The following is a 13,515-nucleotide window of genomic DNA, read 5'->3' as shown; positions in this document are numbered from 1 at the left end:
ACTGATTGTAATATTGTCATTCTCTTCTCCCTCTCTTTCTTTACCTTCTTTATTCTGTATTTAATATTTGCTTAGTTTAGTTGTGTGTGTAGCCTACCTGTAGTTTTGTTTATTAAACCATTATATCCATGCTTTATTGTCTCTGTGTTTGCCGCTAACAAATCAAAGCCACTTAAATGTCTTGATCCAGCTACATGCAATTTCTACTGAATAAAGTGCTAGCAGGGTAAAAGGTTATTCTTTCTTGGCCAAGAATTGATAACTAATTATGCTGTCTGTTCGTTGGACGAACTGATTAAATAATTGTACTATTAATTCTGCTACAGTCAATTCTTAAACTAATCCAAATATTTATAATTAATTATAATTTGTTATAATTAATTATACATGTTTTACTTTTGAGCTAATTTGCTTCTGCATGGTTGGGCTACCATGTTTACCATATTTGGTCAACTCTATGTATGCGAGTTATTCAAGGTTTATAAAGGAGTAAAAGCCTATATTAATTTGGTTACGTATGCTTGATTCATATGGATTACTTTTAAGGTATCTTTTCGAAGTGTGAAAATTTGGTTGTGTGGACTTTCAATTGATGGAAAAAATTATAAGAGAATAAAAATAAACAAATCTAATAATTTCTGTTCCTAAAACAAATGGAAGAGTAGTCCTCTATTTAACAGCTTATATTTCATCTGTACTATTTAAAGTTTTCAAAATAGTGATCTCCAAGTTAGTAGCACTGTTAAAACTTGGCAAGGAGAGCAAAATTGATATGGAGTCAATGCAAGTTTGGATTCAAAGTTAAGAAGAAGAAAAAAAAAAGGTTGTATAGTCCTAAAGGGTATGTTCGGCGTTTTACAAGTAAAGCCCTGTTTTAAGATCGTTTCTGATTAAATCGAACGGTTAAGATTAAAATTTGGACAAATGCTGCTGTCCCGAGAATTTTAGGTTTTTGTGTTAGCAACCCCCCACCTATACAATGGTTTCATAGGGGCACTGGAACAATCATTCATAAAAACGCATTAAACTTTAGTTTACAAAGACGTGAAACTCACCGAGTGGTCTGGGGTGTTCACTGATATGCTCACGCAAAAATCGCTGCAAAAGATGCTTTCCAACAGGTTTTTATCGTAGTTTTTGGAAGAATGTCCGGTTGTGAGGCGTTGGAAAAATAGGTCCACAGTTTTACAACGAATGGTAAAACACCTGTTGGAAAGCTTCTTTTGCAGCGATTTTTGCAAACCCTATGAAACCATTGTATAGGTGGGGGGGTGCTAACACAAAAACCTAAAATTCTCGGGACAGCAGCATGTGTCCAAATTTTAATCTTAACCGTTCGATTTAATCAGAAACGATTTTAAAAAAGGGCTTTAGTTGTAAAGTGCCGAACTTACCCTTTAAATGTAGAACATTTAGGCCTACGGTTTAGTGAAGTCAGACATAATAGAGACAGATCAAAAAATGGATTGATGGTGCTGGAAAAAAAATTATTTTTCTCAGTTGATTTGATGTACTATGAAGCAAAGCATATTCAAGATAAGAGACTTTTAACATTTTTAATATGTTTTCTTTAAGAATGTTTAAAAAAAAATAACAACAAACAAAAAATTAATTTATACCATGGTGTATTATTTTCTTAAGTGTCTGTTAGTTTCAGTTTGAGGTTTATCCACCACGGAACAGGTTGTTTAATCTGTCCAGCTCTTTGCAGTTCTCCATGGTCATGAGCTCTGCCTTTCGCTGTAGTCTTTCATCTCTGTAGACCTTAGCAGCATACAGCAGGTCTGTTTCTAAAGGAATGACATGATGACAAAACTCATTTTATTAGGACCTCAAAGCATATCCCTAGGACCAAACAAAGCATATAAACCCATAGTGGAAAAATAAGATGGTAAAGATGAAATAATGACACACTTGTCTGTCTTTCCTTCCAGCAGTTGTTGCGGACATTAGAAACATAATCCTCCTCTACATTCTTCTCAATCTTTAGCAAAGCTGAGCCCTTATATTCTGATTTGAAATCTCTGGTGACAAAATAGTCCACCTGCAGGTTCTCTGTTAGTCTCTTAACAGTCTGTCCTGTGGACCTAGATGTGAAGGAGCAGATATTGCAACCATTACACAGTTTTAAGGAACAGTATGAAAAATGTGAGTTTAAGTATAAAGTGCTAGAACCATAATATATTTATTCAGATTTTCTTTCTTAATATTAGGGTAACATGGGGTAAGATCCAAGTAGATGGCACAAAATCTCATCTCAGCACTTTTTATGAATGGCTATGCTATTTGTAATTGAGTAATTTCATCTTAATATCAACATTTGTGAGATTTAGTCAGTCAAAACAGTTTTGAGGTTAATTGATCTAATTTTGTGTTTCTGGAAAATAGTGATTATGATGTTGCATATGAAATTTTTTATGTCTATTTTAATGAGGGCACATACATGTTTTTGAATTTGTGGAGTAAAAGATGTACATTTCAGATATATTTGCTTTAATTAAAAACTATAAGTTAATTGAGTAAAATCATAAAATGTATATTTCTCACTAGATTTTCGAAGACACGGATCTGGAGCATCATCACACAACTCCGCTGAACCACTCTGATTCAAACTTCCCATATTTTGCCAATAACTTCATTCTGTCTGTGATGTTTTTCTGAGACAATAATGGCCTTTTAAGTAGTGCTTTTGCTTAAATTTTGCTCATTTCTAGACCAGTAATCTGTGGTTAAGACAGTTAAAAGCTTAGTGTTTAGCCATTTTAGCCAGTTGTTTTCATTGCCCAGGGGTAAATATACTGTATATGTAATACACACAAACGGTTGTGAAATGGCGAGGGTTTAAGCTTCAATATGACTAAGTCCGATAAGAGTCAGCCTTTTGAACTTTCTAGCACTGCAAAGCGTTTAAAAAAAATCAACAGTGTAAGACATTCCATTAATTGCATGAATGCAACCCATAACATTTTAACCCCATATATACTGTCTGAAGTACAGTTTGTACGGTGTTGTGAGGCATGTATCATAAGGCATTATTGCACATGATCTAAAGCATTGATTGTATTGTAGTATGAGGCATGTATTGTAAGGTATTATGACATACGGTCTGGAGTAAAGGCTATAAGGAGGTGTGGACACCATCATCTGGCTGAGGACTGAGACCAAGACCAGCACAACTATCGGCATCAGCTGAATAAACATGGAGTACCCACCCTGAAGAATAGACACCGGGATCAGTCATTATCTGTGAGTTACTTCAAAACAAGAACAACAGAATGAAACATTCAAATAGGGCTGGGTAAAACATTTGATTTTGATATTTATTTGAACAATCCTGATATTGAATATTAAAACACCATGGTCAATATTTTATTTTATGGCTATTATCAATGGCTGTGTGAAAACGTATTTCTACAATACTTTCTGTCTTGCAGATATCAATTTGAACTGCTGAGCTAACTCATTTTCATACCAAATAAGGTTCTCTTTATCATTTTTCTCCATCATTTCAGAGCAGCATTGAATCTTCAGTGCTATTATAAAAGAAATCATATTTTCCCCTGAGTTGTGAAACATAAACATAACTGTATGTTTGTTTATTTTATACACAAAATAAATAAACATACAATGTGACGTTGAATTAATATTTCAAAAAGTTATACTGGTTTAAATGAGATTTACAGCTTAATCAGAGAGTTTTTCTTATCTCTTTCATTTGGAAGCGAAACGGACGGGCACTGAAAAAAAACTTGTGAAATGGATTTATTGAATTGGGAAATCTGTATTTATACCTAGCCCTTCCTGCTTGAACCCCTAATAATAATAATAATAATAATAATAAATATAGCTGCAAGCAGCAATTACCGGGGCCAAGCGCAAAAGCAGCCGACAAGACATGCCAACATGGCTGGGAGTTTCAGACCAACTACAGGAAGGAGCAGTTAAAGACATTTTAAGATGAATTTAGGCAAAATGGTTAAAAAATCACATACAGTAACTAAAAATATGATTTAATGGATTATCACTTTTGACCAATAGGCGGCGCAGTTACAAAATCGATGTGATGTGGTCAGAGTGAGGTGACAATGACACATACAAAGTTTGGTGTCAAAATCTGAAAGCATTGCATAGATAAAGCCCGAATAGTAATTTTGGCAGCATGCCTCAACTTTGATGCTGTGGTATACAAAAACGGTTTTGTCTATCGTCACGAAATCCATAACTTCGGCACGGTCTGGAGATGATACGATTCGATTTTGGTAAAAATTGGACAAACGGTCTAGGAGGAGTTTGAAAAAGTAGGTATTGAATAAAAATCAAGATGTTTTATTTTTGAATATTAATATTTTTCATATCTCCGGACCAGTAGGTGGTGCTGCGCCGAAACGCAGCATGTAGCCTCAGGTCATGCTTGTGATGAAATGGACCAAGTTTGGTCTGAATACGATAAAGCGCTGCGGAGATACAGCCTTATGTCTGTTTTTGCAAGCACTACGTAAAATTAATTTGTGCGGTATTCGAGAACGGTTTGACGAATCAACTTGAATTCACAACTTTTTGTCTGCACTGCCTGGAGATGATCTGGTTCAATTTTGGTGCAAATCGGACAAACCGTCTTGGACGAGTTTGCAAAAGTAGGTTTGTTAGACAATTCAAAATGGCGGACATATTTGTATGACGTAAAATGATGTCATGGAATGTAATCGAATCGGCATGAGCTCAGGAATCAGAGAAAAAAATAATTTTGTTTCTACCCATTATGGTTCAAAAGTTATAAGACTTAAAATGAGTGAAACTTTGGACAGGTGGTGGCGCTAGAGGGATTGATTTTGAGACGCCAAATTTGCTTTATTGACTTTTCAGACTGTCGTTTATCAGTGTGCCAAATTTCACAACTTTCCAGCAAGCGGTTCTGCCATAGACGCCCAGTAGGAAGAAGAAGAAGAAGAAGAAGAAGAAGAAGAAGAAGAAGAAGAAGAAGAAGAAGGAAGAAGAAGAATAATAAGAACCGGAACAGACACAATAGGCGCCTCCACACCTTCGGTGCTTGGCCCCTAATAATAATAATAATAAATATAGCTGCAAGCAAAAAAATAACCGGGGCCAAGCGCAAGAAGCGGCAGCAAGGAGCAATTAAAGACATTTTAAGAGAATTTTGGCAAAATGGCTGAAAAATCATATTTAAAGTAACTTATAAGATGATTTAATGGTTTATCACTTTCAACAAATAGGTGGCGCAGTTACGAAATCGATGTGATGTGGTCAGAGTGAGGTGACAATGACACATACAAAGTTTGGTTTCAAAATGTCAAGGCATTGCAGAGATAAAGTCTGAATAGTCATTTTGGCAGCATGCCTCAACTTTGATGCTGCGGTATACGAAAACGGGTTCGTCTATCAACACAAAATCCTTAACTTTTAGTCGGGAATTTCATGTTTTGTTCTATTATAGCGCCACCAAGAGGCAAAATCTCACAATTTTTTTCATGTGTCCTCGGAATGAGCCCATACATGTGTGTGCCACATTTGGTGAAAATATCTCAATTCACTTCGGAGTTATAGAATTTATATGAAAAATCACGTCAAAAATGACTGACACGTGATTTTGATTGAATTTTACTACCTCTTTCTATCAATATTTTGGCATTTGGGCATTTACATATATTTAACGAGCTATGGTTGCAAACTTCTGACGGTAGTTTCGTCTCGATCGGACTAACGGTTTTGAAGTTATCGGCAAATGTTTTTAAGCGCTAAATCACAACGCTACACAAACCGTAAGACGAAACCTAGCATGTTTGGTATCTGTGGACTCGGCAAGGATTCAGAACTTAAGGAGATGATTCCCGTGAAAATCAGTCAACCACCGCTAGAGTTATAAGCATTGTAAAAATAAATTGTACCACTAGGTGGTGCTGTTTCGAAACTTCTCAGGCTCCTTCAGGTCATCGTACTGATGACCCATACCGAGTTTCGTAACAATTCGTTCATGCGTCCAGAAAATACAGCATTTTAGCACATAATTCAAAATGGCCGATAGCCATAATGGCTGATCTGGGAAAATTGGATATCGCTTGACTCGTTGTGACGCCCTGAATCTAACGAGACCACTTTTATGATTTTTGGACAAACCATTCAGAAGTTATAAGCAAAAATAGCCATTTTCTGTACCTCCGGACCAGTAGGTGGCTCTGCGCCGAAACGCAGCATGTAGCCTCAGGTCATGCTTGTGATGGCATGTACCAAGTTTGGTCTCAATGTGATAAAGCATTGCGGAGATACAGCCTTACGTCTGTTTTCACAAGCGCTACGTAAATTTTTTTCGTGCGTTTATTGAAAACAGTTTGACGAATCAACTTGAATTCCATAACTTTTTGTCCACACAGCCTAAAGATGATCTGGTGCAATTTTGGTGAAAATCGGACATACCGTCTAGGACGAGTTCAAAAAAGTAGGTTTTTTGAACAATTCAAAATGGCGGCCATATATTTATGACAGAAAATGACGTCATAGGGTGCAATCGAATCGGCATGAGCTCCGGAATCAGAGGAAAAACAAATTTTGTTGATAGGCCTTACGGTTCAAAAGTTATTAGAATAATAAAAGTGAAAATTTGGACAGGTGGTGGCGCTAGAGGGAATGAGTTAGAGACACCAAAATTGGTGTATTTAATATTGGGACTGTCCTGTATCAGAATGTCAAACCAAAACAACTTTCCCGCAAACGGTTCTATGGGCTGCCATAGACGCCCAGTCGGAAGAGGAGGAATAATAAGAACCGGAACAGACACAATAGGTGCCTCCGCACCTTCGATGCTTGGCACCTAATAATAAAACATCTGGTCCTTAGTAGGTCTTAAAATTAAGTCAATACAACCTCAGATGAACAACAACACATGACATTAATAAAAACTATGCCAAATTTGAGAAGTGTGGTGGATTTTTTAAATAAGATTAATTATGTTGCTAACCACAAAGATATGAATTATATTAACATCTTGAGATGTTATGTCTGTTATTTCTCTCTATGTCTGAAGATGACTAAAACTTCCATTCCTGATTCTAACAATAAATCTAAAGTGAGCTTACTTCCTTTTCTCTAGGATGTAGCAGACAAACTCTAACCTCCTAACATTTGACTTAACATAACTTTGGTAAATGGAACTTGAATTTGGACTAACCATTATATTGTGAAATGATTGATTAAAATATTAACCCCTAACAATGTTTCTTGATGATACAGGATATTTTGCTGATGTTACTAACAAAGGGTAATGAAAGGGGGGACTTGCAGAGCATGACATGTTAGTCATGATGATTCTGTTTTGAGATGTCTGGGTTTAAGAACACGTTGTGATGAATCATGTTACATTATAAAAACTGTTGTATTCGTGTTTACTGGTGGGATTCTCAATGGGATTTGTCTGAAATCCACCGGCCTTGCTTCTTCTAGGGAGATTCTCTGAGAACTGCTCGAGAACTCTCCTGGCCGTGATTAAAGCTTTCAAAGGACATTTACTGAGCTATGTATGTTATTTTCTGTTGCGCAACAGGCTAGTTTAGGGAACCAAGTAAGTTAGAGTTTAGGGAACTCGGCCAGTGTTGACTAGAGACGCAGAAGCTAGAGTATAAAGGTTATTAAGTGTCGACGAGAGACGCTTGGATTAAGTGTCGACTAGAGACGCTATTGATTAACCCACTGGGGTCGCTTTTTTTTCTTATCAGTGCAAAAGAAACATCTCGGCTACGTATGTAACCCTCGTTCCCTGAGTAGGGAACGGAGAGGTTACGTCGGATGACGACGAATGAGGTTTCGCTTAGAAAGCCTATCAACTTCGAGTATTACAAAACGAGCCAATGGCAAAGAAATGCCATGGGTCTGCGGAATTTGCATAGCGTATCTCCGCCCTACCTCGTGGGTAAAAAAAGAAGGACGCCGGCAACATGCAGATATGTTTCTTCGCTGAGCAGCCAAGACTGGGCTTCAGGCGATCCCTGCGGTACAGCGGAAAGTGGCAGGAAGACGTAACGTCTCCGTTCCCTACTCAGGGAACGAGGGTTACATACGTAACCGAGACGTTCCCTTTCATTGTCACTCCGAGTTACATCGGATGACGACGAAAGGGGTTACCAGTCTAATCACGCCACCTTCTCGGCTGCTTCCAGTGCCCTGCGTAAATCTGAGATCCCTGTCGTGAGACTGGCACAGACGAAGGACTCCTATTTAGCACAGGAATACCAAGGTACACTTGGGAGCATATCCCAAGGTTTAGGGGAAATGCAATTATTGCCAACCCAGAGGGGGGGAGGTGTCCAGCCGCAGGTGGAATATTTCAACCCCAGGGGTGGCAAGGTGGCTTGCCAAGGGAAAGACACATGCTCAGAGAGGCTTACAGTGGAAATACACATGTGGGGGTCGCTCAGGGGAGGGGCCATGCACACGGGAGGCACCTAGCCGACACGCAGGCAATAGCGCTGGCGCCGACGTCAGGAGTGCTGGAGGAACTCAGGGCTTTCGGGGAAGCTCAACTGAGGAGAATATCGCACGTATCCAGTCCGTGGAGTGGAATGGCGAGCAAGCGAAGACACCTGAGCGGGTCCTGTACTAGCTGGTTGAAGCGAGTACATGAGAGGACACAGGCTCCACTCGGAGATTGTAGAATCTGGCGAATGCTTTCGGTGTCGCCCAGCCTGCAGCTCTACAGATGTCTTTCAGCGAGGCGCCATGCGCTAGAGCCCAAGAGGACGCCACACTCCGGGTGGAGTGGGCAGTCACACCAAGGGGGCACGGTCGACCTTGCTGCTGGTAAGCCAAAGCAATGGCGTCTACTATCCAGTGAGACAACCTCTGCTTTGAGAGAGCCTTTCCCTTCAGCTTCCCACCATAACAGACAAAGAGCTGGTCTGAGGTCCTGAAACACTGCGGTCTGTCTACATAGGCGTGGAGAGCGCGTACTGGACAGAGCAGTGCCAAGGCTGGGTCTGCCTCCTCCGGGGGCTGCGCTTGCAGGTTCACCACCTGGTGCCGGAAGGGAGTGGTGGGAACCTTGGGCACGTATAGAGGCCGGGGTCTCAGGATCACGTGAGAGTAGGCCAGCCCGAATTCCAGGCACGCTTCGTCAACGGAGAATGCGTGCAGGTCCCCGACCCTCTTGATGGAGGCCAGTGCAACCAGGAGCGCTGTCTTCATTGACAGGAACTTAAGCTTCACTGATTGCAGAGGCTCAAATGGAGCACTCTGCAGGGCAGTTAACACCACTGAGAGGTCCCAAGAGGGAACGAGAGGAGGGCGAGGAGGATTCAGTCTCCTTGCCCCTCTCAGGAACCTGACGATCAGGTCGTGCCTTCCCAAAGACTTACCTTCAACAAAGTCATGCTGTGCGGCAATGGCAGCGACATAGAGTTTTAGGGTGGAGGGAGACAGCCTTCGCTCCAACCCACCGCTCCAAAGCACGACACTGATCGAACATCTCCGGGGGTCTTCTTGGCGAGAAGAGCACCAGTTGACGTTCCACTTCAACGCATAGAAATGTCTCGTGGACGAGGCTCTAGCGGAAGTGATGGTAGCCACCACCGCTGGTGGTAGGGTACTCAAACCTGTCTCGTCCCATCCAGGAGCCACACGTGGAGGTTCCAAAGATCGGGACGAGGGTGCCATAGGGTGCCCCGTCTCTGAGAAAGGAGGTCCTTCCTCAGAGGGATCGGCCAGGGAGGTGCTGTCGCGAGGAGTACTAGTTCGGAGAACCAGGTCCTGTTGGGCCAGTAAGGCTCAACCAGAATGACCTGCTCCCCGTCCTCCCTGACCTTGCGCAAGGTCTGCGCAAGAAGGCTCACTGGGGAAAACGCATACTTGCGACCCTGCGGCCAGCTGTGTGCCAGAGCATCCGTGCCGAGCGTGCCCTCGGTCAGGGAATAAAACTGGGCACAATGGGTCGAGTCGTGAGAGGCAAACAGATCTATCTGTGCGTCCCCGAACTGGTCCCAAATCAGCTGAACCGACCGGGGATGGAGCCGCCATTCCCCCGGGAGGAACTGAAAACGTGAGAGCTCGTCGGCTACACAGTTCAGAGCTCTGGGGATATAAATGGCATGAAGCGACCTCAGATGCTTCTGACTCCATAAGAGGAGGTGGCGGGCGAGTTGCGACATACGGCGGGAGCGCAGACCACCTCGGCGGTTGATGTATGCTATAGTCGCGGTATTGTCTGATCGGACTAGTACGTGTTGGCCCTTGAGCACGGCCCAGAAGCGGCGCAGAGCAAAACGTACAGCCAGCAACTCGAGGCAATTGATGTGCCATAGGCGCTGGGGTCCTAACCAGGAGCCCGCGACAGCACGTCCATTGCACACGGCGCCCCAGCCCGTGGAGGAGGCATCTGTTGCTACAACAACATGCCGCGAAGCTCGTTCCAGAGGCACTCCGGCCCGAAGAAAACTGAGGTTCGACCACGGGGTGAAGGTCTGACGGCAGCTCGGAGTAACTGGTACTTGGAAGGTGCCGTGTTGCCATGCCCACCTCGGGACTCGGTCGCGAAGCCAAAGCTGAAGCGGTCTCATATGAAGCAATAGCCGAGCCTGATCGTTCGAGCGACCCAGCGGGACAGGTTGGGGAGCTCTAGCCAGGCTCCCAAGAACTGTACCAGCGGGGTCATGCGAACCACAGACTTCCCGTCGGTGGAGCAGCGAGGCGGAATGACTGTCCCGGACGTGGACGGCATAGCGGCCCAGTGTCGGGGCATAGTCATTGACCGCGTCCTGACAGAAGAGACCAGGGAAGGAAGAACGTTCCACGGGGGTCTGCTCTGCCAGGGGGCTGGCGACAGAGGGGGATGAGAGATGCACGGTCCGGGGACGGCGAGTGCTGTCATCCGGCTCTGGGACAGAGGGGGACGAGGGGTGCACGGCGCACCGTGTCGTCCCGGAACTCTGTGTGCTCAGGGATGAACATGTCACTTCTTTCTTTAACCACATTAGGGTGCTGCCCACCCGGGGGTTAGCAGCGGGGAGTGGAGAACAAAAGAGTCTCCCCCGGCCCTCCACCGGGGGAAGGAGTGGTCCTGCTACCATCTCCTGAAAAGTGACATTCATCCCTGAGCAGCCCGTCTCAGGAGTGCCGCTTGGCCCGGCGTTTAGTGGGGGGCGGGGCAGGAGAGGGCTGGGGCGCCTTCTTACGGCTTCCTCCGCGAACAGCCCCGGGTGGAGGCTGCTGCTAGGGCCGGCCGGGAGGGGGGGGGGACCGCAGGACGGCGCCCTCAGCGGCGAACAGACTGAGTATTCTGCCCGGTCGGCTGGGTGGAGGCAGCAGCGGGCCGTCGGGGCAGAATGTGCTTGATAGCCTCAGTCTGTTTCTGCGCAGTTGAGAACTGTTGGGCAAAATCCTCGACTGCACCACCGAAAAGGCCGGCCTGTGATATGGGGGTGTCGAGCAGGCGGGACCACTCGGCATCCCGCATATCAGCGAAGTTCAGCCAAAGATGTCTCTCCTGGACCACAGCTATGGACATCACCAAACCCAGGGAGCGTGCGGTCACCTTAGTCGGTCGGAGAGCAAGGTCGGTGGCGGCGCGCAGCTCATTGAAGAGCCCTGGGTCTGTCCTACAATCGTGCATGTCCTTGAGCATCTGGGCCTGGTAGACCTGCAGAATGGCCATGGCATGCAAAGAGGTGGCTACCTGTCCCACCGCTCTGTAAGACTTCGCCACTAGCGTAGACAAATATCTACAGGCCTTGGATGGGTGCTTAGGCTCACCACGAGAAGAAGCGCTCTGAGGACACAGTTGCATCGCAACAGAGCGTTCAACCGGGGGGAGCCCAGTGTACCCACGGGCAGCCGCCTCATCGAGGGGAGGAAAGGCGGATGAGATCATCGAGCGGTCACGGGAAGACATGGGGGTCTTCCAGGATTTTGAGATCTCATCATGCACGTCCGGGAAGAAAGGTATTGGGGTTTGACGCGGACGGGGGTCCGCGGCCTTACCCAAGTACCAATCATCCAACCGCGAGCGCTCGGGACAGGGTGGAGGGGACCACTCTAAACCGATGCTTGCGGCGGCCCGGGAAAGCATGGCCGTCATCTCCGGATCGGACTCGAGCACAACCGTATGCACACCGGAAGGTGGCAGCTGTGACGAATCTTCACTTCCAGAAGAATCAGACCCACCTTGTGATGCTGAAATAGAAATAGTGTCCTCCTCTGGAGCGCCAAAGGATATCCGCGGGGCATCAGAAGATGGTCCCGCGGAAATCCCCTGAACACTCGCGGGTTGCAACATTGGAGAGAGTGCGGCTGGGCACGGACAGATAGTCGGCACTTTGTTCCAAACCGACACCCTCAGATCACCCTGGCCACCAGCCGAAGTAGAACCTCTCGTGGAGGCGCTAGATCGGGGTGTGGATGAGGGGACCCTCACTCTTGCGAAATCACTGTGTCTTGATCGTAATGTTGCGATGGTCATGTTCCCGCAGTGAGAACATGAGTCATCCACGAGCGCTGCTCTAGCGTGATCAATGCCCAAACACACTATGCAGCGCTCGTGCCCATCAAAGTCAGCCACCAGTCTACCGCAACCAGAAGTGCACGGGCGATGCATCTTTAAAAAGACGTGCCACGTGCAAGCTCTTTTATGAGAGAAAAGAAACTCTGAGAGTGTTGAAGCGCCCGGGGAGAAACACACTCACTGGCAAACCACTGCACAGATAAGCAGGAAGTGCGCACTCGCTGGGAGATCGCCGTCACACCAACACCAGAGAATCTCGCTCGTCTGTAAAGCTGACAGTTCAGAGATGGCTTGTGGAACGAAGAATAAACTTGGCTCCGAAGCGAAAACATATCTGCAAGTTGCCGGCGTCCTCCTTTTATACCCTAGAGGTAGGGTGGAGATACGCTATGCAAATTCCGCAGACCCATGGCATTTCTTTGCCATTGGCTCGTTTTGTAATACTCGAAGTTGATAGGCTTTCTAAGCGAAACCCCATTCGTCGTCATCCGACGTAACTCGGAGGGACAACAAAAGGGAACTCAAATAACTCCGTCGATTTTTGTCATACAGGCAAGTGTTATACATCATTAAAAACTGTTAAATATCTTCTTTTTTTGTGTACACTAATAATAAAAACAAAAAGTTGTGTTTTTCGTAAAATAAAGAAAAAAAAACATGATGCACGTTCTGTCTTCTCTCTCAATGTGAAGTTCATTCTGAAACGCGACAGAAAATTATCTGTAACTCAGCCAATACTTGCCACCCACACATGAAAGTAATGTCTTTACAAAGCTTGAAATCTCCTTTTTTAAATTAAGTAAATCATATCAAAAACAAATATTCTCGGTTTAAGAAATCCGTATGAAAGCAACGACGTGTACAGTTTCTCCAGCCCGAGCTCATTAACTTTAATTTGACCACACCCCCACAAGCGCGAGCTGTTCTCATTCAAATGATGGAAGGAACGTGAAGGAACGCAGAGCTGTTAACGCCCTCATCAGCTCGAAACAAACAATCAGCGACTCCAGTATTTCTCT

At 44.7% G+C, this 13,515-nt stretch overlaps 1 protein-coding gene across 1 annotated transcript in view; it reads right to left on the bottom strand.

Annotated features, from left to right (window-relative positions):
* Nucleotides 1–1,542: 1,542 nt before the first annotated feature.
* The window catches only part of dnajb14 (DnaJ heat shock protein family (Hsp40) member B14), a 198,783-nt gene continuing 186,810 nt past the window's right edge, over nucleotides 1,543–13,515 (bottom strand). Inside the window, exons 6-8 of the mRNA XM_077232367.1 lie at nucleotides 3,104–3,213; nucleotides 1,915–2,087; nucleotides 1,543–1,790 (exon numbers count right to left, since the gene is read on the bottom strand). Of these exons, the coding sequence (XP_077088482.1) occupies nucleotides 1,666–1,790; nucleotides 1,915–2,087; nucleotides 3,104–3,213 (408 nt within the window). The 3' untranslated portion in view covers nucleotides 1,543–1,665. The remainder of the gene's footprint in view (nucleotides 1,791–1,914; nucleotides 2,088–3,103; nucleotides 3,214–13,515) is intronic.

This window comes from Siphateles boraxobius, unplaced genomic scaffold (assembly GCF_051911475.1).
Source record: "Siphateles boraxobius isolate OS27281-9 unplaced genomic scaffold, OSU_SipBor_1 17, whole genome shotgun sequence".
In the NCBI taxonomy this organism is placed as follows: Eukaryota; Metazoa; Chordata; class Actinopteri; order Cypriniformes; family Leuciscidae; genus Siphateles; species Siphateles boraxobius.
This window is presented reverse-complemented; position numbering and strand designations above follow the sequence as displayed.